The following is a 27,356-nucleotide window of genomic DNA, read 5'->3' as shown; positions in this document are numbered from 1 at the left end:
ATACTAAAAATATTCCAGTGATAGAAAAATATATTGAGGAATATCTTAAATTTAATGATGTGGGGGAGATTCGCTCAGAATATTTATGGGAAGGTCTGAAAGCGGTCCTTAGAGGACAACTAATAGCATTAGGAGCACACATAACCAAGACACGACTGGAACAAGAAGAGAGTATTAGGACAGAATTATCAAAGCTAGAACAAGCACATAAAAAGAACCCCACAGACACTAGGGGACAGACAAAATTAAACGAGCTGAGAAACAAACTTCAGGAGTTACAGCTGGCAGAAGTGGCCGCTAAACTACAAATGACACAACAAGAACACTTTGAGCTTGGGAATAAGGCGGGCAGACTGCTAGCTTGTAAATTGAAAAAGCTAGCACAACGTAATCATATAGGGGGCATACAAACAGCTGATGGGAACTTTGTCACACAGATGGAACAGGTTCAAGAGGAGTTTTTGAATTACTATACAAATTTATATGAACCAGAACAAGTACCAGAGGTAGATGAAATAGAGCAGTATTTACAAGAGGCGGATCTCCCGCGGGTGGAGAGAGGAGGAGCCGAGCGGATGTCAGCCCCCATCTCACTAGAGGAGATAATGTGGGCAATAACAGATATGGCAAATGGTAAAGCCCCGGGGCCAGATGGATATCCCACTAGGTTCTACAAGGTGTATAGTAAACATCTGGCCCCAGTCCTATTGAAAGTGTTTAATGATTTATCTGAGTCGCAGGAATTACCCTCTACATGGAGAGTAGCAGCAATAACCTTACTATTGAAGCCAGGGGAAAACCCCCGGCTTTGTAGTTCCTACAGGCCAATCTCGCTTTTGAATGTAGATTACAAGATATTTACAAAGATATTGGCCTGCAGACTGCAAAAACAGATTCCAGGTATAGTTCATGAGGATCAGGCGGGATTTATAGCGGGGCGACAGACGTTTGACAATACCAGATGCCTGATGCATGTTATCCAGCAGGTGAGAGACGACCAGTCCCCAGCTGTATTGCTTTCAATCGATGCAGAAAAAGCATTTGATAGAGTGGACTGGTCGTTTCTGTTCCGGGTATTACAGTGGGTAGGGATAGAGGGGAAGTTTCTGAGATGGTTACAGTTGCTGTATCAAGGTCCACTTGCAACTTTAAAAATTAACGGGTCTTATACAAGAACAATTAAGCTACAACGTGGGACCAGACAGGGATGCGCGATATCTCCACTTCTCTTCGCTTTGTCCCTGGAGCCGCTGGCCTGCATGCTTAGGAAGGATGGGGAGGTGAAAGGAGTGGTGAGAGGATGGAGAGAACACAAACTTATGCTGTTTGCCAATGATATATTGCTCACAATTGTGAAACCAGAAACTTCTATAAAAAGGGTAATAGAACATCTCACGCACTATGGGAAACTATCAGGGTTTAAGCCGAACCTGGAAAAATCCACCTTTTTGAATCTCACAGTGCCCCCCAAAGAATTAGAGGTCCTTAAGACTGAGTTTCCCTTTGTATGGGCGAAAAAGGCTATTAAATATTTGGGCATACAGATAACCCCACAACTGGAGGGGCTATATGCAGCTAACTTCCCCCAGAAAGCAGAAGAACTTTTTCAGGAGTTAGACAGATGGGAAGGACTTAATATATCTTGGCAGGGGCGTATACATGCTATCAAAATGATGTTGCTTCCGAAATTGCTGTACTTATTTATGGCAATTCCGATCCCAATTCCCGCAAGCTTTTTTACAAAGCTTAATCGCAAAATGTTTGCATATATCTGGAGGAAACGCCCACCACGAGTAAGGCGATCTATGATGTTTCAAACATGGGAGAGAGGAGGTATGGGAGTCCCTAACTTCTACCTATATTACCAAGCAGCCCAGATTCGGGTCTTGGCAGAGTGGTCACCTGGGGCATCTAAGAAATGGCTTCATTGGGAAAGAGCATGGCTGGGCAGGCGAGAAATAGAAGATATTTTGTGGATACCAAAAGAGGAACTGGTGCCCACAATAAGAGCAATGCCTATTGGACTGAGACATCCTTTATGGACTTGGTATCAATTGAGGAGACGTCTGTTTCCGGAAAGGGTGTATTATCGGCAAACAGCAATACGTTGGGCAAAAGGGTTTTCATTGGGGAGATCGGAGAAGATTTTTGACAAATGGGCCCAAGCAGGGTTGCGCACACTAGGGCAAACATGGAAGGATGGAGAAATGATTAGCTTTGCAGACCTTCGGGAGGAATATGGTCTGATAGAGAGAGATCTTACCTATTATTGCAATCTGCGTAGCTTCCTTAAGAAGAAAGCGCAGGATGAATTAGACCTAGCTGAAACAGCTCTAGAACTTGCGATCACTAGAGGAGGAAGCAAAGGAGGGATAACACGTATATACCTGGCTTTGCTGGGACAGACTGATCCTCAGGTACTATATCAAAAGAGATGGGAAGAGATACTACAGACTACCTATTCCACAATGGTTTGGAAGAGTAATTATAAATATTTACTTAAGTCATCCATAGCACAAACGGTGAATGAAAATGGTTTTAAGATGTTTTATGGGTGGTATTACACACCAGACCGACTACAAAAGATGTTCCCGGAAACATCAGGTCAATGTTGGCGGGAGTGTGGCCATAGAGGCACATTCATTCACATTTGGTGGTCATGTGGGAAAATAAAAGAATACTGGAAAGAGATATTGCAGCTGGTTGATACAGTAATACAAAGACAATACCCAAGGAAGGCAGAACACTGCCTTCTGTATTTTAAACCAGCTGAGATATCTGGCTGGCAACACAGACTGGCGACTCAATACTTTGTGGCAGCAAGGCTTGGTCTAGCCCGGGCATGGAAGCAGGTGCAACCACCAACATTACAAATAGCAACTGGGAGAGTGGAACACTTATATCAAATGTCAAAATTGACAGCCATGCGAAGAGGGTCCATGCGGATTTTCAACAAAATATGGACACTTTATGAACAGTATAAAGAACAATCAAACACACCACTGGGATAGGGAGGGAGGGGAGGGAAGGTTAAAGTTGGAGTTAAATAAGCTTGATGTAGAAGAAATATGTTACTGAGCAGCCGATTGTTGGCTATTTTGTATTTGAGCAATCTTTAATAAAATATATATTAAAAAAAAAAAAAAATCTCAGAACCTAACAAACAGATCCCTATTCAGACACTTGGCCTTGCAGTCACACATGCAGAACAGAGATAGCCCCTCTTCGAATTTTAAACTAAAATCCTAAGAAGCTAGACTCTGCATGCGGAACAATACCAGAGAAACAGAAAGAAACACATTGCTATACATTGCAAAATAAGACAGCAGATGTAAATTCTCAAATTGGACATATTCCAAACACTAAAATGAAAATAAATTTATTTTTTTCTACCTTTGTTGTCTGGTAACTTTGTTTTTCTGATCATGTTGGTCCCAGTCTCTGATTCTGCTGCTATTTGTTCTCTTAACTCCGTTTCCAGGGTTTCCTTTCCATTGAGGTAAAATAAAAGTTTTAAATGCAGGGTGGCAGGAAAGAAAGGAGGGCTATTTTGGGAAGCTGAGGGCGGGTAGGTGAGGACCGAGAGCTGCCTGCAGGAACTGTGAGTCTCCCGGCAGCGGCGGCAAGCGTGGCTTGTGGCACCCTCCAGAGGTCGGCGCCCCCTGCCATGCTTACCAGGTTTCACCGGCCCTGCTTGGAGGGACTAGTTGCAGGTGAATTATATTTTAGCTTCCCTTTGAATAAAGAGATTTTTAAAAAAGCTAATGGCTGTGGAAACAAGCTGCTAGCTTTGTACTAAGGCTTGGTCAGGCAGGGCCTCTTCTTTAGCCCTGGGGGAACTAAATCCAGTTATACTGGATCCCTCCTGCTGCTATAGAACCCCATTTGGGGGATTGGCTGCATGTGCCTTGTTAATATGGAAGGGAGTCCTTGAGAGCCCCCTAGGAACAGAACTTGGTTAAATTATTTTTTAAAAAAGGGAAAAACAAGAAAAGAAACAGATGTTTCAAAGCACAGTTGCGCTGTGGCTGCCAAGACTGTCTTTGGTGGCAGCTGTGCCCACAACAATTACTGCAGTAGCAGGGTGGGTGGGGGTGGAGGGAGGACGCAGGTCTGCAAATCCCACAGAGGGCCTGAGTATTAGAGGCTCAGGCTGCAAAGTACATGGCCTCACAGTCTGAGCATGCATGGGCCTGTATTATTTGCAGCAGTCAGTGATTGGGATTCTCCAGTGGTGGCAGTAGAGGGTCAAGATTCCCTCAAGGAAGGGCTGTCAGGGGCCAAGAAGCCTCATTCAGTGGCAGAGGAAGATTTTGCTAGAGAGGGAATCTGTAGTTTTGATTGGGTCCCTGAGCCTGGGCCCCAGTTTGGGGATCAAGAGGAGGAGGTCCCTACAGGGGAGGACACTGTGGTAATCTGGATTTTTTATAGAGATGAGCTATCCTTCCTAACAGCTCAGACATTTTCAGTGTTGAAGATTTTGGGCTCTGAGCTAGCGGAGAATACGAAGATCCACTTTTTGAGAGTATTAAGAAAACATCATGGGTCTTCCCGGTGCATAGAGCAATTAAAGTGATGGCAGCAGCAAAATGGGACACCCCAGATGCAGAGCTAAAGGTTGCAAGATTGGTGTCATGTCTGTATCCCTTATGGGAAGCCTTATATCTTCTAAAGGTGGATTCACTTGTCTCACAAAGAAGAATACTATTCTGATAGAGGGGGGCATGGCAGTGAAACATCCCCAAGACCATCATTTAGAAACTGCTAAAACAAGCCTTTGAGGCACAAGCCCTGATCTTGCAGAGGACTGGTGAGTAAGGCCTGTTTTCATTAGACCGAGCAGTTACTGAAGCATGATCTAGAGGTCAGTTTGGTAGGACTGTCAGAAGCAGCTCACCTTGTTTGGCTGGCGTACTCTATGACCTTATGAGAACGTCAGCCAAAAATATGGTAGCAGCGCGCCAGTTTTTGTGGCTTCGGATCTGGGCAATGAACATGGCTTCAAAAGGCCATCTTAGGAAGCTGTTGGGGAACACTAAGGAGGATCTAGACAAACTGTTGAGGATCTAGACAAACTGTTGAAGAGTATGACAGAATCCATATTTCACGCCTCCTTGAGGACCACCTTAGGTTGACATGGATTCAAATGGCCAGGGACAGGCTGGTAAAGTTAGTGGCTGTCAGCATAGGCATTCCAGAGGTGATCCAGGAAAATATAGACCAGTGAGCCTGGCATCGGTGCCAGGCAAAATGGTAGAGACTATTATAAAGAACAAAATTACAGAGCATATACAAAAGCGTGGATTAATGAAACAAAGCCAATATGGATTTAGTGAAGGGAAATGTTGCCTTGCCATTCTACTACATTTCTTTGAAGGGGCAAATGAACATGTGGATAAAGGTGAGCTGGTCGATGTTGTGTATTTGAGTTTTCAAAAGGCATTTGATAGAATTCCTCTTGAAAGACTCCTGAGGAAATTAGAAAGTCATGGGATAGGAGGTAGTGTTCTATTGTGGATTAAAAACTGGTTAAAAGATATAAAACAGAGAGTAGGGTTAAATGGTCGGTATTCTCAATGGAGAAGGGTAGATAGTGGGGGTTCTGCAGGGGCCTGGTCTGGAACCGCTGCTTTTTAACATATAAGAAGATTAAATAGCAGATGACATTTAATATGGGCAAGTGCAAAGTGATGCATGTGGGAAAGAGGAACCCGAACTATAGTTACATGATGCAAGGTTCCACATTAGAAGTCGCCACCCAGGAAAAGGATCCTAGGTATCAATGTTGATGATAACGTTGAAACCTTCTGCTCAGTGTGCAGTGACAGCTGAGAAAGCAAATAGAATGCTAGGAATTATTAGAAAAGGAATGGAAAGCAAAAATGAGAATGTTATTATGCCTTTGTACCGCTCCATGGTGCGATCGCACCTCGAATACTGGACCTCTTTGAGTACTGTGCTGACCTCAACCTAAAATTGAGAACCTGATGTTTGTATGGGATTGGGAGGTGGGGATATGAGGTTGGGGGGGGGGGGGATTACTGCTTCTGTGTGTTTTAACATGATGCTAGTTTTATTTTCAGAACTGTACAATGACTGTATGTTCCTTGATAGTTACTGTGGAATTTTAATATTTTTCTTAGTCTCTGGTATTCTTTTCCTGCTCCCAGATGGCACCGCTTAATATATTTACTTGGAATGTTTGTGGGATTCATTCTTCCATAAAAAGAAAAAAACTCCTCACAGCTTTGTGCCATTGGGAGTCTGGAATTGCTTTGTTGCAGGAAATCATTTGAATGAATTTGAACATCAGAAGTTGTGTAGAGAATGGGTGGGCAGATGTTAGCCTCTGCCCCTGTAAGTAGAAGGGCGGAGATGGCTCTTTTGCTATACAAGTCCACTCTTTTCAAGTAACATAAAGTGATTTGGGATACACAGAGACTGTTGATCCTTTTACACTGTTCTCTCTATAGTATACCATACATTTGGGTTTCAGTGCATGCTGCTAATATTTATGACCACTTTTTCTTGCCTAATCTTTTAAAGCGGATTCTTGACCTACTTCCTTGCACCATTCTTATAGAAGGGGATTTGAATGCTGTAGCTCGCTCCCTCCCTCCCTGGAGGATAAGCAATCTGCTACCCCTCAAACTTTGTACACAAATCGTTGGGGCGGAGACTTGCTGTGTCCTAGTTTAAATCTTTTAGACATCTGGCGAGTATTTCATCCTGGAGAGCACACCAACACCCATGCCTCCAGGATGCATCTTTCTGAAAGTCGTTTGGATTACATCCTACTGTCAGAATTGGCTATGGAGCTAGTGCATTCCATGGACATAATACATGAGGGCATTTCAGACCATGTTATGGTTCATTTGCTATTGTCCTTCCTAGAAAGGATAAGACTACTACTACTACTACTACTTAACATTTCTAGAGCGCTACTAGGGTTACGCAGCGCTGTACAATTTAACAAAGAGAGACAGTCCCTGCTCAAAGAGCTTACAATCTAATAGACAAGTGAACGGTCAGTCCGATAGGGGCAGTCAAATTGGGGCAGTCTGGATTCACTGAACGGTAAGGGTTAGGTGCCGAACGCAGCATTGAAGAGGTGGGCTTTAAGCAAAGACTTGAAGACGGGCAGGGAGGGGGCTTGGCGTAAGGGTTCAGGAAGGTTGTTCCAAGCATAGGGTGAGGTGAGGCAGAATGAGCGGAGCCTGGAGTTGGCGGTGGTGGAGAAGGGTACTGAGAGGAGGGATTTATCCTGTGAACGGAGGTTACGGGCGGGAACGTAAGGGGAGATGAGGGTAGAGAGGTAGTGAGGGGCAGCAGACATGGGATTAAAAGATGATGAAGCTTTCAGAACATACTTAAATCATAAATGAACAGGTTACTGCTCCCTAAATGATAATCATTGTGATAACCCATTTCTTTTGTGGGAGACTGGGAAGGCTGTAATGAGAGATGAAATTATTTCTTCTTCTAAATTTAAATATAAACAATTGAATCACCAGATAGTCCTTCTTCATTCACAGCACAAAGAAATCTAGCTCATAATCTTACTCAAGTGGCTAAGAATCAGTACTTCCAGATACAGTGCATCCGTAATGGGCTGCTCCATCAATGTACCATTAATATTGTGAAATTTGGGAGGCAAAGGTTTTTTTAAATATGGCAACCAGATGGATACCTGTCTGGTCCGCCTAGTGAGGGATGACCGTGGTTGCTGGTTTATCCCTATTTTAAAAGGTCCTATTGGAAATCCCCTGACTGACAATTCTTCTGTTGCTAAATTGTTGCATAATTTCTTTAAAAAAAAAAAACGCTTTATACCGCTCAAACAATGGAGCCCTTGTGTGATTCTGCCTTTCTAACAGGTACACCTTTACCAACTCTGAGTGAGGAGGACTTGCTGGTCTTAAATGCACCCACTCATACAGGGAATTTCCAGCATGCTATTCAGACATCCGCTTCTTTCAAGAATACTGGGCCTGATGGTCTCCCATTAGAATTTTATAAATTACTGGCTCCATTGGTGCTTCCTGAGGCCCAGATTACTGGTAGTTTCCCTCCAACAATGAGGGGAGCCACAGTCATCCATCTATTGAAGCCCAGAAGAGATCCTTTCCTTACAAGTTCTTATAGGCCTATTTCCCTCTTGAATGTTGACTCCGTTTTCCTGGCTAATTGACACATGTATGCTACCTAAATTGGTGGGATCCCATCAAGCAGGTTTTGTTCAGCATTGAAATGCAATCTCTAATGTCCGCAAACTCCTGTATGCCATGTTGGAGGTCCAGGCCATACACTGGGTCTCCATCATGGTTAGTTTTGACATAGTCCCAAGAAACTATATCAAAGACTTTCTTTATCTGAGGGTGGTCTTGCAGCAGTTTGGCTTCAGTGGCCCTATTTTACGAATGATCCAGGTGCTATATGCCACCCCCTGGGCTCAGTTATTGATCAATGGCGTACTCTCTCCCCACTTTGACATTGGCTGGGGTACCCGGCAGAGTTGCCCCCATTCCACACTCCTGTTTATTATGTGTATGGAACCCTTAGCATTAAAACTATCTGGGGTGCGGGGGATACTCATTGGGAATTGAGTTTCGACTGGCCCTCTATGCAGATGATCTTCTCATGGCTTTTATCTCTCTGGAGGATTCCCTTCCTACATATCTTGACAGATTTTGGAGGTCATTCTGGCCTCTGGATTAATGCAGATAAGTCAATGGCGCTCTTTCTAACTGATAGCCTAGAACATTGATTGGTGGGCGGGGATTTTCCACTTCGGTGGGCTCAGGGGCTTCTTAAATACTTAGGCCTTTTTATTCCTTGGAGCCTGCCTACCCTACATAGACTTAGAGGCTCATTTTCAAAGCACTTAGCCTCCCAAAGTTCCATAGAAACCTATGGAACTTAGCCTCCCAAAGTGCTTTGAAAATATGCCTCTTAATATGGTTAGATTAGTGCAAGATACCAAGGTATTTATGTTCCCGTTGGCAGGTGTTGCCACTTTCTTTATGGAGTAGAATTGCTCTAATAAAAATAGTTCTATCTAAATGGCTACATGTCCTATAACACCTTCCCCTACTCCTTACACACAGATTTGCAAACGTATAATTCTATGGTGGTGAAATTTCTGTGGGACTCAAAGGAACCTCGTTTAGCCTTACAATATTTGCACTGTTTGCGTATGGATGGTGAACTGGGCCTTCCAGATCTCCGGCCATATAATGTGCCTTGTTAACTGAGTTTTTTTCGAGATTGGATTTTCGAATCCTATGATTATTGTGGCGTTGCTTGTAAACAGAATCTGGGGGACCCACTCTTGCCATCTTATCTGCTCCATGCATGTAAAAGGCTTCTCTGTCCTGCACTGAAAGTACATTTGCTCTTATGCTCCATGAGGTGGGCATGGGTGTCCTAAATTTGGACTACACCCTACTACATCCCGTTAACTTCCCATAGGTAGTAATCTTGATTTTCCTCCAGGGCTTTTGGATTACAGATTCCATTCCTGGGCTGATCGTTGTCTTGCCCTTGTTCAATACACTCTGGATGAGGATGAACCTACAATGTTGCTGTATGTAAAAACTACTTATCTTTTTACTCCATCTGACCAGTTTTGAAAAGTGACCCCTTCCTACAGTTTGTAAAGGCTTGACTGTTATTATGAGAGCTTGAACAGCCGTTAAATCTCTCTCATCTTCAAGGTTGGTCACGTTATTTTGGTTCCTATACACTGGACTCCTGCCTTCAAAGCTTAATAGATGGCCCCCGCCTTGTTGAAAGTGACCAACTACAAGAACTTCACTATAAATGTATTATGAGCATGTACATTCATCCCTCTAGAACTAAAAAGATGGGTCTCCCCTCAGATGAGACCTGTCTGAAATGTCATGATTCTTATCAACACTGTATCTAGGACTGCCTGGGGGTCAAATTGTTTTGGACTGACTTATGGCAGCATTTGAGTGGCCTTTATCATAGATACTGGGATGCTACTTCCCAGATGTGCCTTCTGGATGACCTGTCAACAGTAGTAGAGGGCATGCAGGTTTTGGTACTATTTCTTCGCAAGGTGACTCCGATTGTGAAGAAATGTATACTGCCTCAGTGAATTTGGCCAGATCCTCCTAACCCTGATATTATGACTGAATCAGATATACGGACTGTTTAATATGGAACGTTTATCTGTAGAAAATAAAGCTGTTCAGGCCTGGAGGGCGTTCTTATGCACCTGGTCTGCATATCTGGATACCCTATCACCTACGGTGTGCTCAGCTGTCCTGAACACCTTTGGAGCTTTAATTGTGTTTGGTGACAGTTCGGTATGTATTATGGGGGTGGTTTGTTAGTACAAGCAATTTGCTAGGGAGGGAAAAAGGGATAAGGGGGTTTAGGGATATTTGAGAGGATGGGGATGAGGAGGGAAGTGGGGGTCTGATGATATCTCTGTTTGCTGTTGTGCATTTTGTTCTTGTTTAAAACTAATAAAACATATTTAAACAGATCTTGTAAATTCAAATAAAACATAAATTGTGTCCTATATTGTTAAAATTTAACACAAAACAATAGGCATTACTTTGTTAAATATTCAAGACTTTAGTTTTATTTATTTACTAATTTTAGCTGAGATGCTGGTTTTTCGAGTTTCTGAGTTGAGGTGTGCACAGGAACATAATTTGACCCCATCCCCACGGTACTAATGACTGTTTTGTCACCAGTACTGTGGATACCTGCAGATTTCCACTGTCCCCATCCCTGTGCACACTGCTAGGCCTCGTTCCTGTTTGATACCCGATAGAATGGTGTCCCATTAGCCACATCCCTTCCGACACACCAGGCTGGATTAGTTTTATCTGCAAACTTATTTTAAGCATTCTTTTCTTTAAAAATCTCATGACTAGCTTGTGGCTGATCTGTGTTTCGGTGATATTCCATTCACTGCCACACATGAGCCCCATGAACTCCAATTTTAGCATAAGGAGTACATTGCCACACAGTCTCAGTTCCTGCCACTATAGCAGTTACTCTACTCTTCCTAAGTTTCTCTATACAAGCCATCATGACTGGACCCTTCGTGCTGCTCCAGGAAAATGGCCTTCAGAACCTTTTGAATACATTAAGGCCCAATGAACTTTGTTGCCTTATACATCAGTTCTTCAATGTCCATGATACTATGCAACACCTTTTTCCTCCATATTTCAGTTACCTAGCTTAAATTACTAAGTATTGAATTACATCTGCTCCTAATTCAAGTTTTACTGGTCTAACATTATATAATGTATTTTACTTTCTGTTAATATATTTTGAGCATGTTCATGCTTTTCTAATAGTTATGTAAGCCACATTGAACCTGAGTTCTACTAGGGCTAATGCAGGATAAAATAAAAAATCATAACTAGGAAGCATGAAAATTCTCAACAGCAACTCCCGAGGAACAAGAAGTATAGAAGTGACAGGTTATTTGATGCATTGTTAGTATGTTACAAATTTGGCTCCTACCACGTAAGATGCATCCAGAATGTTTGTTCTCAACATACAGGGCAACTTTCCCAGGCTGTTGGTAAAAAGATTCTTGTGAACCTGGGCCGCCGAAAGACTGAGCTGGGCTTGGTGGCAAGGCTGCCGCTGCCAGGACCCCCCAGGACTGCCCCCCCCCCCGAACCGCTGCATAGCCAGACTATACAAATTGGGGGGGGGGCACATTTTGCCCCACCTCCCTGCCCCCCGCTGCAACTCCACATACCTTGGCTGGTGGGGAAAACCTCCGCCAGCCAAACCAGAGGCCCGAGGCCCTGTGTCTGCTCCTCCCCAACCTCTAAGGGGGGCCTGGCACCAGATTTTTCTCTCTCCTGCTCCTGTCTGTATGCGATCACCCAGGTCCCATCAGGAGCAAGAGAGAGACAGACCCCGGTGCCGTGCCCGGTGAAATCTTGCCCCCTCCCCACCCCTTCTTGGCGTCTGATTTGAACAGTCACAAAAAATACTGCCATCTAAGTATGGAATGCCGTACAGATTTAGAAGGGGGCAAATAATCTCCCTTTACCCCCCCCCCCCCCCCCCCCCCCAAAAAAAAAAAAAACAAAACAAAACCCTATATGCCTAACAGCAAGGAAGTCACCTCATGATTGTTGGATTATTTGTAGTAAATAATTAGCAGATTTTATACACACAGCTTCAGCTTTAGAAATGTTAATTTCTTTTCTTCATCTCTCTCACATACACCCCAGAATAATTCACTGCTGAGTCATTTTAAAGTTGAATTAACAAAACATCTGTTTACTCACAGTTTTAGTTAGATTGATATTCAGGCAGGCTTATATAACATAATACAATACATTTGGATTATCAGCTCTTTCCATGTGCTTAGATGGTAATGGATGCTCACACCATAGATCCTCAGGTTAGGAGAGACCTTTAGAGCTCCATGTGCTGTTCCTAATCACACCCACAGGAAGTTGCATGGGTGTGACCTCTCTAGGCAATTCACATCAGAGGTCGCAGAGTAATCACAGAGAAAGAAAAAAAACATTGCTGACAGACAATGCATGTAAAACACAATACATTATTCCAACAATGATGTCTTACAGTCACTGGTTTCAGCCCCAGTCACACGGCTGCTGGTTTGTACACACATTGTTGATAGGTTTTAAGCTTCCAGCCCGACTCATGATTCTAACTGAGAAATCCTGCTTTATTTTACATGTTGGGGTGTTATTTGCCGTTATTTTTAAAGGATGAAGCACAATGTAAAGATTTTACTTTGTGTTTTAATTATTTTTCTCAGGGAAGCAGCTGGATGAAGTTCTGTGCAATGCCATGGAAAGGATCGAGTCAGGGCTGGTGGATGGCCTTGAGAGAACTCAAGTTCTCACACTGCTACTCTGGGTAAGGAGTGTAGGATTCTATAAAGATTGGACCAAAAGGGATCTAAGTATGTCATCCTAGTTGTAAAGAAGTTAGGGGAAAGCCAGTTGGGGTCAACTGCATTAAAGTAAGAAGGAAATGGAGCAGACTGGATGGAATTTATCTGTTTGATCTAATCCAGTGGTTCCCAAACCTGGTTGTGGAGGCACCCCAGCCAGTCAGGTTTTCAAGATATCCTTAGTAATTATTCATGAAAGAGATTTGCGTGCAGTGGAGGAAGTACATGCAAATATCTCTCATGAATATTCATTGTCAAATCATACAAAAATGGGATAGCATTAAAAGTTCAAACTGTATCAATATAATGAGCATTAGAGAGCTCGTATAATATAATAGAAACTCAATATAGGAATAAGGGCTCTCCTGTATATTTCATATAGGTAAAGTGTCCACCTCAACTTGATGAAATTTAATAATTGAAACCTCAGATATCCAAATGACCTTTAGAAACTGGTCTCACTTTTAATGGATGTCACATCACAGGTTCTCCTACCATCCTCCGAAGACAACCACAGGGTAAAAAAACTCCTATGAGGAGAAAAAAACGCTGTGGCTAAAAAACGGAGGGCATATCTTAAGACGTGGACAACGTCTACCTATAGAAACTACAATGTAATACAAACTGGGACCTTTCTATTTGATAATAAATGAGTACGACCAAATGGATGAGGGAAAAACAACAACTTAGCTTCAAACTTTGAACCATAGGATACACTCTTGGGTGTTTCCTATTGTATTTACCTTCATCTAGTTTTGCCATTTCTTGTGTTTCTCATTATTGTTACAAACTGTGTAAATGTGCAGGTTACCAAAGCGCTGGTGCTGCGATATCACCCTTTGAACACTCAGCTGACTGATAAGGTAAGTAACCAAAATTGTAAAGTACAGCCTATGCTTTATTTTTAGGCCACAGTGGGGGAGAGAAAAGAAAACCGGAGGACATGAGAACAGCTAGGTCAGTCAGAACAAGAAATCAGGGAAGGTACATAATTTAGTGAAACATTCATACTCATCAGTTTTGAGGGGTGGGGTTACTTCTCTGTTAGGCAATAGTTGTTCTATCATTGCAATCCCTGTGGAGTCAGTGGCAGGGCACTTTTCCATTATGTAGCTTCCCACTATTCCAGAACCTGTGGGATAGTTGTGTCCATCAACCAGGAGATTGAGATAGGGAACTGAAAACTGAACTGAGACATATTTATTGCATTTGTATCCCACATTTTCCCACCTTTTTGCGGGTTCAGTGTGGCTTACAATATGAGTTAAATGATGGAAATACAATTTGTTACAGATTGGTTATGGATTACATTGTGCAGAGTTATGTGAGACAATCGAGGTGTCGTTAAGGAATGTAACAATGGAACACAAACATTGAAACGTTGGAAGGAGACAATGGGAGCTTGGAGGGCGATAATAAGGCATGAAGACATATGGTATATATCTTTCTGTGAGTAAAGGTATGGGTGATGTGATATTACGGGAATGAGAGTTCAGAAGTGGATGTATGATGCATTAATGAACAGTAAGTATGGACTTTGTGTTTTGGTTCTTTCCGTAAATTTTTTCAAAAAGATGGGTTTTCAATAATCTGCGGAAGGAAGCTTGCTCGTGGATCGTTCTTAAGTTGCGCGGCAGTGTATTCCAAAACTGCGTGCTCATGTGAGAAAAGGTTGACGCGTGTAGCGCCTTGTATTTCAAGCCCTTGCAATTGGGGAAGTGGAGGTTAAGGAAGGTTCGGGATGATCTTTTGGCGTTTCTGGGTGGTAAGTCTATTAACTCAGACATGTAGGCTGGGGCTTCGCCGTGAATGATTTTGTGGACTAATGTGCATACTTTAAAAGTGACGCGTTCCTTGAGTGGAAGCCAGTGCAGTTTCTCTCGTAATGGTTTTGCACTTTCATATTTTGGCTTTCCAAAGATGAGTCTGGCTGCCGTATTCTGGGCTGTTTGAAGTTTCCTCAGTGTTTGCTCTTTGCAACCTGCGTATAGTGAGTTGCAGTAATCCAGATGGCTGAGTACGAGGGATTGCACTAGGCTGCGAAAGACGGATCTTGGGAAGTATGGTCTTATCCTTTTCAGTTTCCACATGCTGTAAAACATCTTTTTAGTTGTGTTGTTAGCGTGAGTTTCGAGCGTTAGGTGGCGGTCGATAGTGATTCCAAGGATTTTTAGCGTTTCTGAGATTTGAAGGTTTAGGTTTGGTGTGTTTATAGTAGTGAATTCCTTTGTGTTGTATTGGGAGGTGAGTATCAGGCATTGAGTTTTTTTCTGCGTTTAATTTCAGACGGAATGCATCTGCCCATGTGTTCATGATGTGTAGGCTTTGATTGATTTCGTTGTAGATTTCATTAATGTCTTGTTTGAAGGGGATGTATATTGTCACATCATCAGCGTATATATATGGGTTGAGGTTATGGTTTGATAGGAGTTTTGCCAGAGGGATCATCATTAGGTTGAAAATGGTTGGTGAGAGAGGTGATCCTTGTGGTACTCCACATTCAGGTGTCCATGCCTTAGACGTGGTCGAATTTGATGTGACTTGATACGAACGTTGGGTTAGGAACCCTTCGAACCAATTCAGGACATTTCCTCCAATGCCAAAGTATTCGAGTATGTGTAATAGGATTCCGTGGTCAACCATATCGAAGGCACTTGACATGTCAAATTGTAGGAGGAGTATATTGTTGCCAGTCGCAATTATTTGTTTGAATCTAGTCATAAGGGTGACTAATACTGTTTCTGTGCTATGATTTGATCAGAATCCTGATTGGGCATCATGCAGTATTGAGTGTTTGTTTAAATAGTTTGTGAGTTGTTTGGTTACCATTCCTTCGGTTATTTTGGTTATTAGTGGTATGGATGCTACTGGCCTGTAGTCGGCATCTAGTCCAGCTCCTCAGTATTTTCTATTTCCTGCAGGTGGATGGACATACTTTTCATTCTCTGATTCCAAGTGCTTTGCTCCTGGTTACAGTGGTGACAAGAAGACCTCCTTGCAGGTGGAAGGGGGCATTGCCCTAAAAGACCTACAGGATTGGAACCTAGAAGGCTCATTGAAACAAGGACTCGTAGGACCTCAAGCATCATTAATCATAGACATCCGCATAAAGATATGTTTTGAGGTCAATTTTAAAGGTACTAAGAAGTTTGAGAGTGGAGAAATGTAGGCAATGCATTCCAGAGACAAGGGCCTTGTACTGAAAAGATGGAGTCTCTGGTATGTTCATAGATAATCAAACGGTAGGGGTGGTAAGCAGCATTTTGGGAAGAGGATCTGAGCACACGAGCTGGGCTATGAGAAGTCAGAAGACAAGAGAGAGAGTGGTTCACTGGAAATAAGTGTCTTAAAGACCAGTAGCAAGAGTTTGTAAGTTATACGGTATGTTATTAGCAACTAATTAGTGTCTTTCAAATGTGAAGTGAGGTGGTCATATTTCCTGGCATTGTAAGTTAGATGGATAGCGGTATTTTGGATGATTTACATGAGACCATGATTTGCATAAAGAATTGCAGTAATAACCAGAATAGGTGAGGCAAGACATGTTGAAGAAGAGCAAGAGTAGCATGATGATAGCAAAATGTTGACGTTATGGGGTGCAAAAGGTGTGTACAAAGGGCTCCTTGTGTGCGCTCCTTTGGCATGTGCACATGCCGCTAAGGAGATGGTAGAGGTAAGCACTAACTGCAGATGTCACTTCCAGGTGGGTGGGATTTGTAAGAACGGGTGGCAGTCTAGCAGCAGTAGGAGGGTGTGCAGCAGTCCAATGGAGCCTGAAAGAAACAGAGCAGAGAGCAACAGGTAGCAACAGTAGAATGCAGAATAAAACTGTGTGCTACTAAGGAGATGGTAGAAGTAAGCACTAACTGTAGATGTCACTTCTGAGTGACCGGGATTTGTGGGAACAGGACCGCTGCAGTTGCAGCAGTCTAGCAACAGTAGGAGGACATGCAGCATTCCAGTGGAGGCACAAGTACGCAGTGCCACCCCCTACTGTGAAAACGTAGATGGTATCATTTTGACCTTTTCTCTGGTCTTAGATCTGAAAGCTCTAAACCGCTGCCTCCGAGTGTCCTGCTTTCACGTGGAGACACAAAGAGCAGTCATAACCTCATTTCAAGTGGGAGAATTTCTCACTGCCCTCGATCTCAAGGAGGTGTACTTGCATATACCTATATGGCCGCCGTATTAGAAATTTCTACGTTTTGTGGTGCTGGGCCGTCGCTTCCAGTTCAGGGCTTTGCCCTTTGGTCTCGCCACAGCTCCAATAACATTTACCAAGGTTAAGGTGGTGGTGTCATCTTTCCTTTGGTACCAGGGAATCGGAGTCCACCCATATCTCGACGAATGGCTCATTCGTGTGTCATCCTATTCGGACAGCGTGGCAGCAACAGACAAAGTTGTCAGTCTTCTGCAGTTGTTGGGTTGGGTGATCAGTTTCAAGAAGAGCAGACTACTCCAGTGTTGATGATGGAGTTATCTGGGTGTTCTGTTAGACACAGCACTAGAGAGGATCTTCCTCATGGAGCACAGGAGGTCGAAGCTAATTCAACAAATTCATTTTCTCCTCAATCAAGGCAGACCCAGGGTCTAGAACTACGGCCAGGTTCTGGGATCAATGACGGCAGCGATGGAAGTGGTGCAATGGGCAGGGGCTCATTTGCAGCTATTACAGGAGTCTCCTCTCAGCTGCTAGTCTCCGGAGTCACAAAAATACAACCTTCATTTTCTTTGGATGTTGGTTGCCAGACAGAATATGCAGTGGTGGTTGTTGCCCATGAATTAGACCATTGGACCTCCCTTTCTGATAACACAATGAGAGATGGTTACAACAGATACCAGCAAGTTGGGTTTGGGAGCTCATTACAAGTTCCATCTAACACAGGGCACCTGGATGGAACAGGAGTCTCAGTGGTCGATAAATTTCTTGGAGCTCAGGGCAGTTGCGGAATGCCTTGCATGATTTTGTTCCCTTTTTATGGCAGGGTCCCCAGTCTGAGTTTTCTCTGACAATTATACGGCAGTGGCTTATATCAACAAGCAAGGTGGGACCTTTAGTCATCTGATGGAGGTGGAGGCGGTCTCCCCCATGAGTTGGGCAGCGAAGAATCTTCTCTGCTTATCTGCAGCTCACATCATGAGGCCCTTGAATGTGGAGGTGGACTTTCTCAGCAGGCACATTGAGCCTGCAAAAAGGTGGGAAAATGTGGGGTACAAATGCAATAAATAATAATATCGAAGTCATGAGTGAGTTTTGCAAATCAGTTTTTTGATAAACAGACTTGGCCTTATGGCTTCCAAGCCCACAATTCCTAGATGGCTGAAGGAGACTATTGTGTCAGCTTATTTGCTTGCATGGAAGCAGGCTCTTCTACGAGGTGTACAACGACATCCTGGATGGAGGCTTCCTTACTGTCTCTGGCGGTTATTTACAAGATGGCCATGTGATCGATGCTGCATACCTTTGCCAAACACTATAGAATGAATGTTGCAGTGTGCTTGGAAGCCAGTTTTGGGGCTTCGGTCCACAGGGTGGCGGCGCCAGGATTCCACCCACTCTAGGGATTGCTTTTGAACATCCCACTGGTTCTGGAATAGTGGAAAGCTATATAATGGAAGTAGAAATGAGGTCTTACCTGATCATTTTCTTTCCATTAGTCCTTCCCATTATTCCAGAGGCCTATCCGAGGTTTCTGAGATGTTTAGTCAGTGCAAAGTAATGGGTCAGATAATGACTGTCACCTTGCATGATGCTTCCTGCATATCTCTTGTTCTGTACAAGATGTCCAGAGATGAGAGAGGTCCACACATGCTTGCTCATCTGTTTAGTGTTAGGTTAGCGAGTTGTTTAAGGTGGTTGTGTTTTTTTCCGAGTTACTGCTTACCTGTGTAAATACTGGGGAGCTGGACTGGATGCTAAGAGAGATGTGCTTCAGCTCAGTGTTCAGTTTTCTATCTCCATCTGCTGGTTGATGGACAACTATTACACAGGTTCTGGAATAGTGGGAAGGAGTAATGGAAAGAAAATTATCAGGTAAGACTTAATTTCTCCATTTCACTCATTCCTCCCCATTTTATATAGGTCTTTACACACAGTCAAAAGACAAGAAGGTGTTGTCTTAATAGCTTACAAGCTGTTCTTTGGAACTAAAACAGATTTGTTTAATTCTCACTGTCTATTTGCTGCGGGGATGGACTGAGGTGTTAGTGAAACTGATATTATATTATGATATTATGTTATACACATGATGTACATATACAACTTGATCCATTCTAACTATGTTATGTCACATGTTTAGTACCAAGTTTGTATGCACCTTAACGCAATACTATTTGTAACTCTGTTATCCGGAAATGGTGATAGTCTGCAAGGCAACTGCCATTACGGCAAATGTAAGCCACATTGAGCCTGCAAATTGGTGGGAAAATGTGGGATACAAATGCTACAAATAATAATAATAAAAATGCAGCTTATACCTTCCCTCATTATTTGTGAATCTTCCTGCTTTACAGGTAATTGCCTTTCTTTACTGTATTTCATTGGTAATTTGTGGAGGGTTAAGTGACTTGCCCAGAGTCACAAGGAGCTGCAGTGGGACTCGAGCCCAGTTCCCCAGGATCAAAGTCCGCTGCACTAACCACTAGGCTACTCCTCCACTCCTTTACCTGGAGCAATATCAGGAAGGCAAGAAAATAGCATTATTTGTTCTTGTGATGACATTTACAAGCCCACAAGCGGTAGAACGTGGACATATGCAACATTGGGTCTGGATCGAGCCCCCTTTATTGTTGCAGAGGGATTAGTTTGGTCCAAAGCAGATATCCAGCCATCATAGTGAGCCCTCTGCTAATCACTTGTCTTTTAGGTAGTCATTGATTCAGAGGGAAACATAGCAAAACAGCAGATTTTCTGCCATTTCTCTCCCCCCCCCCCCCAAGTAAACAGATACTGCTTCTGAAGGGGCCTGGGTTGGATTGTGAATGGGAGTAGTCAGTTTGGGGGAGAGGGAGATCTGCTCTTTATCTTAGGCGTTGCTGCCTTTAATGTCTGCTTCTGAAAGTCAAACCACTCTGACACCTGTTAGTGCTATGGGACAGGCCTTTCTTCCTTACTGAATATCACCAAGATATGAGCACCAGCCCCACTGAGCAAATTACATTTTACAGATTTTCCTTTTTGTCCTCTTTTGGTTCCCAGCTGATCAGTTTATTAGTGGATCCAGAGCTAGGCCCTGCTGCTGCCGATGGCTTCTCCTTACTTGTGTCCGACACGCCAGATGTGCTGAACAAAGCCTGCCATGCTGACATACGGATCATGTTCCGGCAACGATTCTTCACCGAAAACGTGCCAAAATTAGTGCAGAGCTTCCATGCAGCAGATGAAGGTAAATGGGAATGGAGGGCTAAAGAAGGCAAAATTAAAGTTTAAAGTTCTTAAGGTTATTGATTGGGAGAACTGGCCTAAAGATGCCAATGATGTAGAAATGTGTGCCCAGAAGAAGCGAAGGAACTGGGGAGGAAGACAAGAGGTAAAAGGTTGTCTGAAAGCAATGAACTGGAAGTGATTAGAAATGGAAAAGCAGAAACAGAGATTTAAAATAAATCCTGGACTTGTTAGAGAATTTTGTTCTATTTTGTGGATGGTTATGAAGCAAGCATCTGTGATGGTAGACTTATATTTTACGTATTATAGGAAACGTTCCATAGCAAAGGCTTTAAAAGGAACAATGGGTGACGTAGGAGGGACAAACATTCAGAGGCAGTATGAGAAGATACTGCTTTCTTAAGGGTGGGTGGGGGGGATGCCAAAGGTATTTCAGAAAGAGTCTCTTAAAGGAAGGTCATTTAGTATAATACATCAAATTAAATATCTCCAGTTATCTGCTGGAATAACCTACCAGCAAAGGTGGTGAAAGCCAGTACCTGTGAAAGAATTCAAGCAAGCTCAACAGATGCAAAGCCCTAATTGGCATAGAGAGGGGACTGCATGTGGGAAAGGGAACCTTCGTGTTTTCAACCTAGAAAAAAATGTTATAGAGTGAATTGGAGAGACGCAGCCTAATCATTACACAAAAAAATTTGAAACAAGAAACTTCAGAGGTCCAGTGCTCTGTTAATGCCACGTTTTAAAATGACAGGTACACCCAAAATATCGCTGGAGAAGTAGTTTATAGTTTCATAAAAATTTACTATACTGCTCAGACTGACTCGCAGAACCGAGCAGTGTACAATCTAATAAAAGCATTGAAAGGAACGCCATGTTATAAAATAGGACAGAAAACCATATTGAAAAGAGTAGAGTGAAAAATAAAAAGAAGTAGAATAGAGTATGGTGGCCATAGAAGGAGGGGACCCCTGTCCTAACTATTGTTATACACTTGATGGAATGGCCAAGTCTTAACTGCGGATTTAAAATTTTTGAAAGAAAAATCACCACGAATAAACAATGGAAGGTTATTCCAGGTAAAAGGAGATAAAAAGTGCTCCATCTAGTTATTTCAAATTGTGCAACCTTAGGACCTGGGAATGCCAAGCGCAGGTCATTAAAAGAGCGCAAGACCCAACACTGTGAGTAGGAAATTATAAATGATGATAAATAAGCTGGTAAATAAGCTGGTAAATTTGTTCTAAACGCCTTAAAGGTGAGGATGAATACCTTATACACAATTCTCTGTTCTACTGGCAACCATTGATGTTTTTCTAAGTAAATGAGTAATATGATCAAAGCAGCCAGCATGACAGAGTAGTCAGCCATATTTTGTAATGTTTGACGTTTTTTTCAGAGTTGAACGTGCAAGACCAGTATAAACAATATTACAATAGTCTAATTTAAAAAAGAGAAAGAATAAGAGCATGAAAGTTATCATGATCAAATAGATGTTTGATGGAGCGCAATTGACGGAAAATACATGGAATGTAGGCACTGGTTTTGTGAATGAGTTTCCTCTGAAGAAGCCAATTTGGTGAAACCAAGATCCTTGTTGGGAAGAATGGAAGAAGTTTATTTGATGTGAGACATGGAGGATGTGTTTTGGACATTAAAGATACCTGTGCAGCTGTCAGAAGTGACAAAGTACCACTGCTTTGTTACCTTACTGTATCTTTTCCGATTCCTTTGATGTGTGTTGAGTCCAAGATAATATGCCAATATTTAGAGACCACTTTTTTGTTAAATTCTTTTTCATGGAAAAGTTGGTTGATGCCTGGAATGCCCTGGTGGAGACAAAAACCGTGATGGAAATTAAAAAGGCGTGGGGTGAACATAGAGAATCTCTAATTAGAAAATGAACGGTATACAAAAACAAAACTTCAGTGGCTACATGTGTGTTTCATGTGTTGGATAGTGCTTAGATGGCAACTGACTGTGAACTAAGGCTGGTACCGGGCAGACTTGTATGGTCTGTGTACCGTATGTGGCAATCTGGTTTAGGATGGGCTGGAGAGGGCTTCAATATGAGGAAAGTGCTGGACAGATTTTTATGGTCTGTGTCCCGCAAATGACGAGATGGATTTGGATAGGCTAGAGTGGGCTTCAACGGCAACTCCCGTAGTTGGAACTTAAGGACAGAGCCAGGCGGACTTCTACGGTCTATGTCCCAGGAATGCAAAAAGAAAGACAATGATTAAGTATATTAATATCACATTCATTGTTGGTTTGATCGTGAGTGTGACTGTTGGGCAGTCTGGATGGACCGTCATTTGCTATGTTACTATGGGGCTCATTTTCAAAGAACTTTGTAAATCCAAGTACTTTGAAAACAAACCTCTATGTTTAACTCCATTGAACAGATTTTGAGTTCTTTTGCGTTTTGAATTGGTGGTGATGCTGCTAAGCAGTGGAGTTTTTTGGCTTTTGAAGTCTTTTTTTTTTTTTTCCCCTCCATGTTTTTTGTCATTATTGATAACTTCTGTTGAAAATTTTTGAAGTTGGTGCCTAAGGGGTGCGGCCAATATGGCAACGTGAAGCATGGCTGTGGTGTCCAGCATCTCTTACCTGCTGTTTTTGTAAAGTTTTCTTCCAAGTTATGCCTCATACCACAAGGAAAAGGTTGGTTAGGGCTATTTTCCCAGCCACCCAAACCTCCTCTCCAGTATAGCAACCAATATCACGATATGCAGTCAAGACCCCCACAATACACCTGGCTGCTGGTCAGGGCAAAGGAGAGTCCTCAGCCTTTGGGCTAGGTGTCACCTTGTCCCCTCATACTGCTGCCACACCCTGCTGAACAGATGGCAACGATGAGGGAGCCCTCTGTGGAAGTCGCTCGATTGGAGCCCCATGCTGGGGGCGATTCAGCCACTGAATTCAGCAGGAATGGAAGTAACAGCAGAGGTTGGTTGGCTGCTTCAGCAGTACCTGAGACTCTCGTGGCGCCATCACTGGAGAACATATGGAAGTTTCTTCAGAAATTGGACGCTTCAGTTGAGAAATCCACATGACTGACTGGACCACACTGCATGCTGTTGTGCTGTTCTCTGTTAGAAGTAAATGTCGGTCCTGCTGTGGTGTGTCTGATGTGCAGTGGTGGCCCATTAGACCACCTGACGCCCCTGCTTTTTTGAAGCTGCATCCACCCCCCACACCTGCTGTGCTCTGGCATCCCCCCCTTCCTTCCCCTTCTTTCCTTGTTTTCCAAAAGTCAGGGCAGCAGCAGTTTCCATGCGCTGTCTTGCCGACGACCCCTTCTCCTTTCTAATGTACTTCCTGTTTCCTTGGAGTGAGGGGCCACAGTAGAGAGAAGGGGCCCGCAGCAGGGCAGCGTATGGGAACCACTGCTGCCCAGGTTTTTGGAAAGCCAGAAAAGAAGGTAAATTTGGGGAAGGAAGGAAAGGGGAAGATGTCAAATTTGGGGGAGGGGGGATGCGGAGAAGAGCTAGGATGACAGACCATCCCCTCGCCTCAGGCAGCAGACTGCTGGTGTGTACATAAAGCTTTAGAGTCTGGAGAGTAAAAAGGCTAGAAGTGCCGTGGGCAGTTTAATCCAAAGGCAGTTTTTATGGAATAAGAAAAAAAGTGTGTGTGGTGTCAGTAATCAGTGGGCAAAGGTACTGATAAACATCCTGCAGAAATGGTGAGTCACAGCAGCACATACATAGTCATTCTTATCATACAAACAGTTCTGACTAGAGAATGACACGGGGACAAAGCTTGCGGGGACGGGGCGGGGACAGAGCCCACAGGAATGGGGACAAACTTTGTCCCCGTGTCATTTTCTAGTTGGAAGGGTAGAGGGTGGTGGTGGGAAGGAGGGTTATTTTAGCTACTCATTGTTATTATTTTTTTCTGTTTGTAATTTATAGACAACAGTTGCACAGCACATTGTTCCTTTTTATACTTTAATAAAAAGATTTAAATATAAAATAAGTGTTCAAAGCTTTTGTAGATGAGGACAGAGCCCACGGGGACAGGGAAAGAACCTGCAGGGATGGAGACAGAGCCTGTGGGGACGGGGATAAACTTTGTCCCCGTGTCATTCTCTAGTCCTGACATTGGACACGAAAAGACAAACAGACCCCTTTCAGCTGTAGTATGTTTGAATTTTGGTAAATTTGTCATAGATATAAAGTGACTGTAATCCACATGAAGGGCAGTTCTGTAACGGAGGCAGGAACAGATCCCTGCACGAGCCTACTAGGCCCAGAGGCCTGGGGGTGCCCCGTATTATTATCAAGGCAGGCTTTGCGTAGCCCACCTGTACTATCTGGTGGTTGTGTTTTTTAGGAACATGATAAAAGCTATTTACAAACTCTGCTGATACCCTGACATTTACCATTTATTAATGTTCATGTTAATACCCTGTAACAGTAACTTGATGTTGTATGCGTACTTGTGTGAATATAAAACACTTGCAAGTTGCATGTATATTAAGTTCCTTGTGATAGTAAAACTATGTAAGTGGCAATTGTGGTCGGTGGGGAGGGGGCTATGTACTAGTTGGTCCAGCGATCTACAAACTTGTGACACATTCCTGAATCTAGGCCCCCGCATTTACACACCCATTGTGCATGTAAATGTCTAGAATGTTAGCACTTGTGCATGTAAGTGTACAATTACCCCTGAAAGTGCCAGCAGGGCACCTAAGTACTATTTAGCAAATAACATAAGAACATGAGTAGCCATACTGGGTCAGACCATTGGTCTGTCTAGCCCAGTATCCTGTTTTCCAGTGGCCAAGCCAGGTCACAAGTAACTGGCAGAAACCCAAATCGTGGCAACATGCCTTACTACAAATCCCAGGGCAAGCAGTTGCTTCCCATGTCTGCCTCAATAGCAGACTATGGAGTTTTCCTCCAGGAATTTGTCCAAACCTTTTTTAACCCATTAGTGCCCAATGTTCCCATAATAAGCCATATGGGAACATTGGACACTAATGGGTTAAACCCAGATATGCTAACCGCTGTTACCACATCCTCCGGCAAAGAGTTCCAGAGCTTAACTATTCGTTGACTGAAAAACTTACATAGCGCATACTTACAAGGGGTGGAGTATAGACAGAACATGGGTGCCCGTAATTTGCAGAATATTGTAAATTAGGCGTATCCCTGCCACACTTATGCCAGATCTATGGCTGGTATAACTGCAAGTACGTCGTTTTGATACCGGATTATGCCAGTATTTTATAAGAGAGTCTGGGCACCCAGGCGCCATTATAGAACAGGCTCCTTATCGTGTGCCTTTGAGGTGCCTAGATGGAGAAGCCCAGTTGTAGAATAGCCCTTCTTGAAAGGCAGATTGTAAGCTTGTAAGTTTTAATGTCATTTTTAATCTGCCAGCAGTGCTTACAAGCCTTTGGATACTTAATATTTTCAAAGGGAAACGTCTGCAATCTCTGGCCGTCTTCAAATCTAGTTTAAAGGCCCACCTTTCTGCTGTTGTTTTTGACTCCTAACCTTTACTCACTTGTTAAGTATCCGTATTTTATCATTCCCACCTTAGTTATTCCCTTATCTCTTATTTGACCTGTTTGTCCTAATTAGATTGTAAGCTCTGTCGAGCAGGGACTGTCTCTTCATGTTCAAGTGTACAGCGCTGCGTACCTCTAGTAGCGCTATAGAAATGCTTAGTAGTAGTAGTAATTGGCCATACAGCAACAACTCCTTTTACCCTGCACATGTTTGAGGATGCAAACTACACAGGGTAAAGCTGGCATGGAAACTGCAAAATGAAACTTATACATATTCTTTTCTGGTTCCTGCCTCTTTTTTCCTCATATAGGGATAGGAATTTTCAAAGGTTTTTTTTATGGGTAAGCTCCTGTTTACTCACAGTTGTTTATCAGCCTCCGAACACAAGGCGCTCTACATTCAAGTACATCCGATGTCTCTCAGTAACAAGGTTGAAAGCAAAGGCAAGGTGAGAAGTAATAAGGAGTCGCTTGAGGTGAAAGGTGGGGGCACTGCAGAGTTAGTATGTCCTTCGTGGTGGAGTTTTTTTTGGGGGGGTGAGGTGGGGGGGAGTTTCTGGTATTTCAGTGTATTTTGTTGGGTTTTGGGGTAATAAGTAATAAGGTAGGATAAATGAAGGGAAGGACAAGGTAGTGACACTGCAGGCCACAATTCTTCAACCTAACCTAGTCAAGGACCTGGTTTGGAGGCAACAACCTAACTAGTTTGTTTAGGAGATGGTTACAAAGCTTTATGGTGTGGCATGGAGGGGGGGGGGGGGGCACTGGGTGTTGGATTAAGAATGGGATATTCAGCCAGGATAGTAGAGAATTGAAGTGAAAGATAGAAGATAGAAAGTAACTTGGATAAGGAGTGATAATCCAACATATGCGATCAAGAATTAACAAGGCAGACTGTATGGGTCATTTGGTCTTTCTCGGCTGTCAGTCACCATGTTGCCTTTTTTTTTTTTTTTTAAATCTGGATTCTTAAAACCTTTCTTAATAAATTCTGATGGCGCTCCCTAAGTGTGTGCATGACTGTGTATTCTATAAGTTATGTGTGTAAGTTGGAGACATGCCCATTCCCCGCCCACATGTACACCCCCTTGCAATTACACATCATAGCACTTAGCGTTCTCTTATAGAATAGCACATAGTGCATTTTGTTGTGTAAGTGGTGCTTTTCTGTGCACATGTATAGAATGTTTGTGCATTTGGGAAGCTTGCCAGGTGCCCTTGGCCTGGATTGGCCGCTGTCGTGGACAGGATGCTGGGCTCGATGGACCCTTGGTCTTTTCCTAGTGTGGCATTACTTATGTACTTATATACTTGCATGTGCGGGAGGTGGTGGAGATGGTAACGGAATTCAAACATGCGTGGGATATGCATAAAGGAATCCTATGCAGAAGGAATGGATCCTCAGAAGCTTAGCCGAAATTGGGTGGCGGAGCAGGTGGGGGGAAGAGGGGTTGGTGGTTGGGAGGCGAGGATAGTGGAGGGCAGACTTATACGGTCTGTGCCAGAGCCGGTGATGG

General features: G+C 43.2%; 1 protein-coding gene across 1 annotated transcript in view; it reads left to right on the top strand.

Moving 5' to 3' along the window:
* Window positions 1–27,356, top strand: part of MMS19 (MMS19 homolog, cytosolic iron-sulfur assembly component) — a 150,702-nt gene that overhangs the window by 118,352 nt on the left and 4,994 nt on the right. Inside the window, exons 24-26 of the mRNA XM_030202895.1 lie at window positions 12,797–12,897; window positions 13,741–13,797; window positions 20,133–20,319. Of these exons, the coding sequence (XP_030058755.1) occupies window positions 12,797–12,897; window positions 13,741–13,797; window positions 20,133–20,319 (345 nt within the window). The remainder of the gene's footprint in view (window positions 1–12,796; window positions 12,898–13,740; window positions 13,798–20,132; window positions 20,320–27,356) is intronic.

This window comes from Microcaecilia unicolor, chromosome 5 (assembly GCF_901765095.1).
Source record: "Microcaecilia unicolor chromosome 5, aMicUni1.1, whole genome shotgun sequence".
Classification (NCBI taxonomy): domain Eukaryota; kingdom Metazoa; phylum Chordata; class Amphibia; order Gymnophiona; family Siphonopidae; genus Microcaecilia; species Microcaecilia unicolor.
The sequence above is the reverse complement of the archived record's forward strand: the minus strand, read 5'-3'. Positions and strand labels throughout refer to the sequence as shown.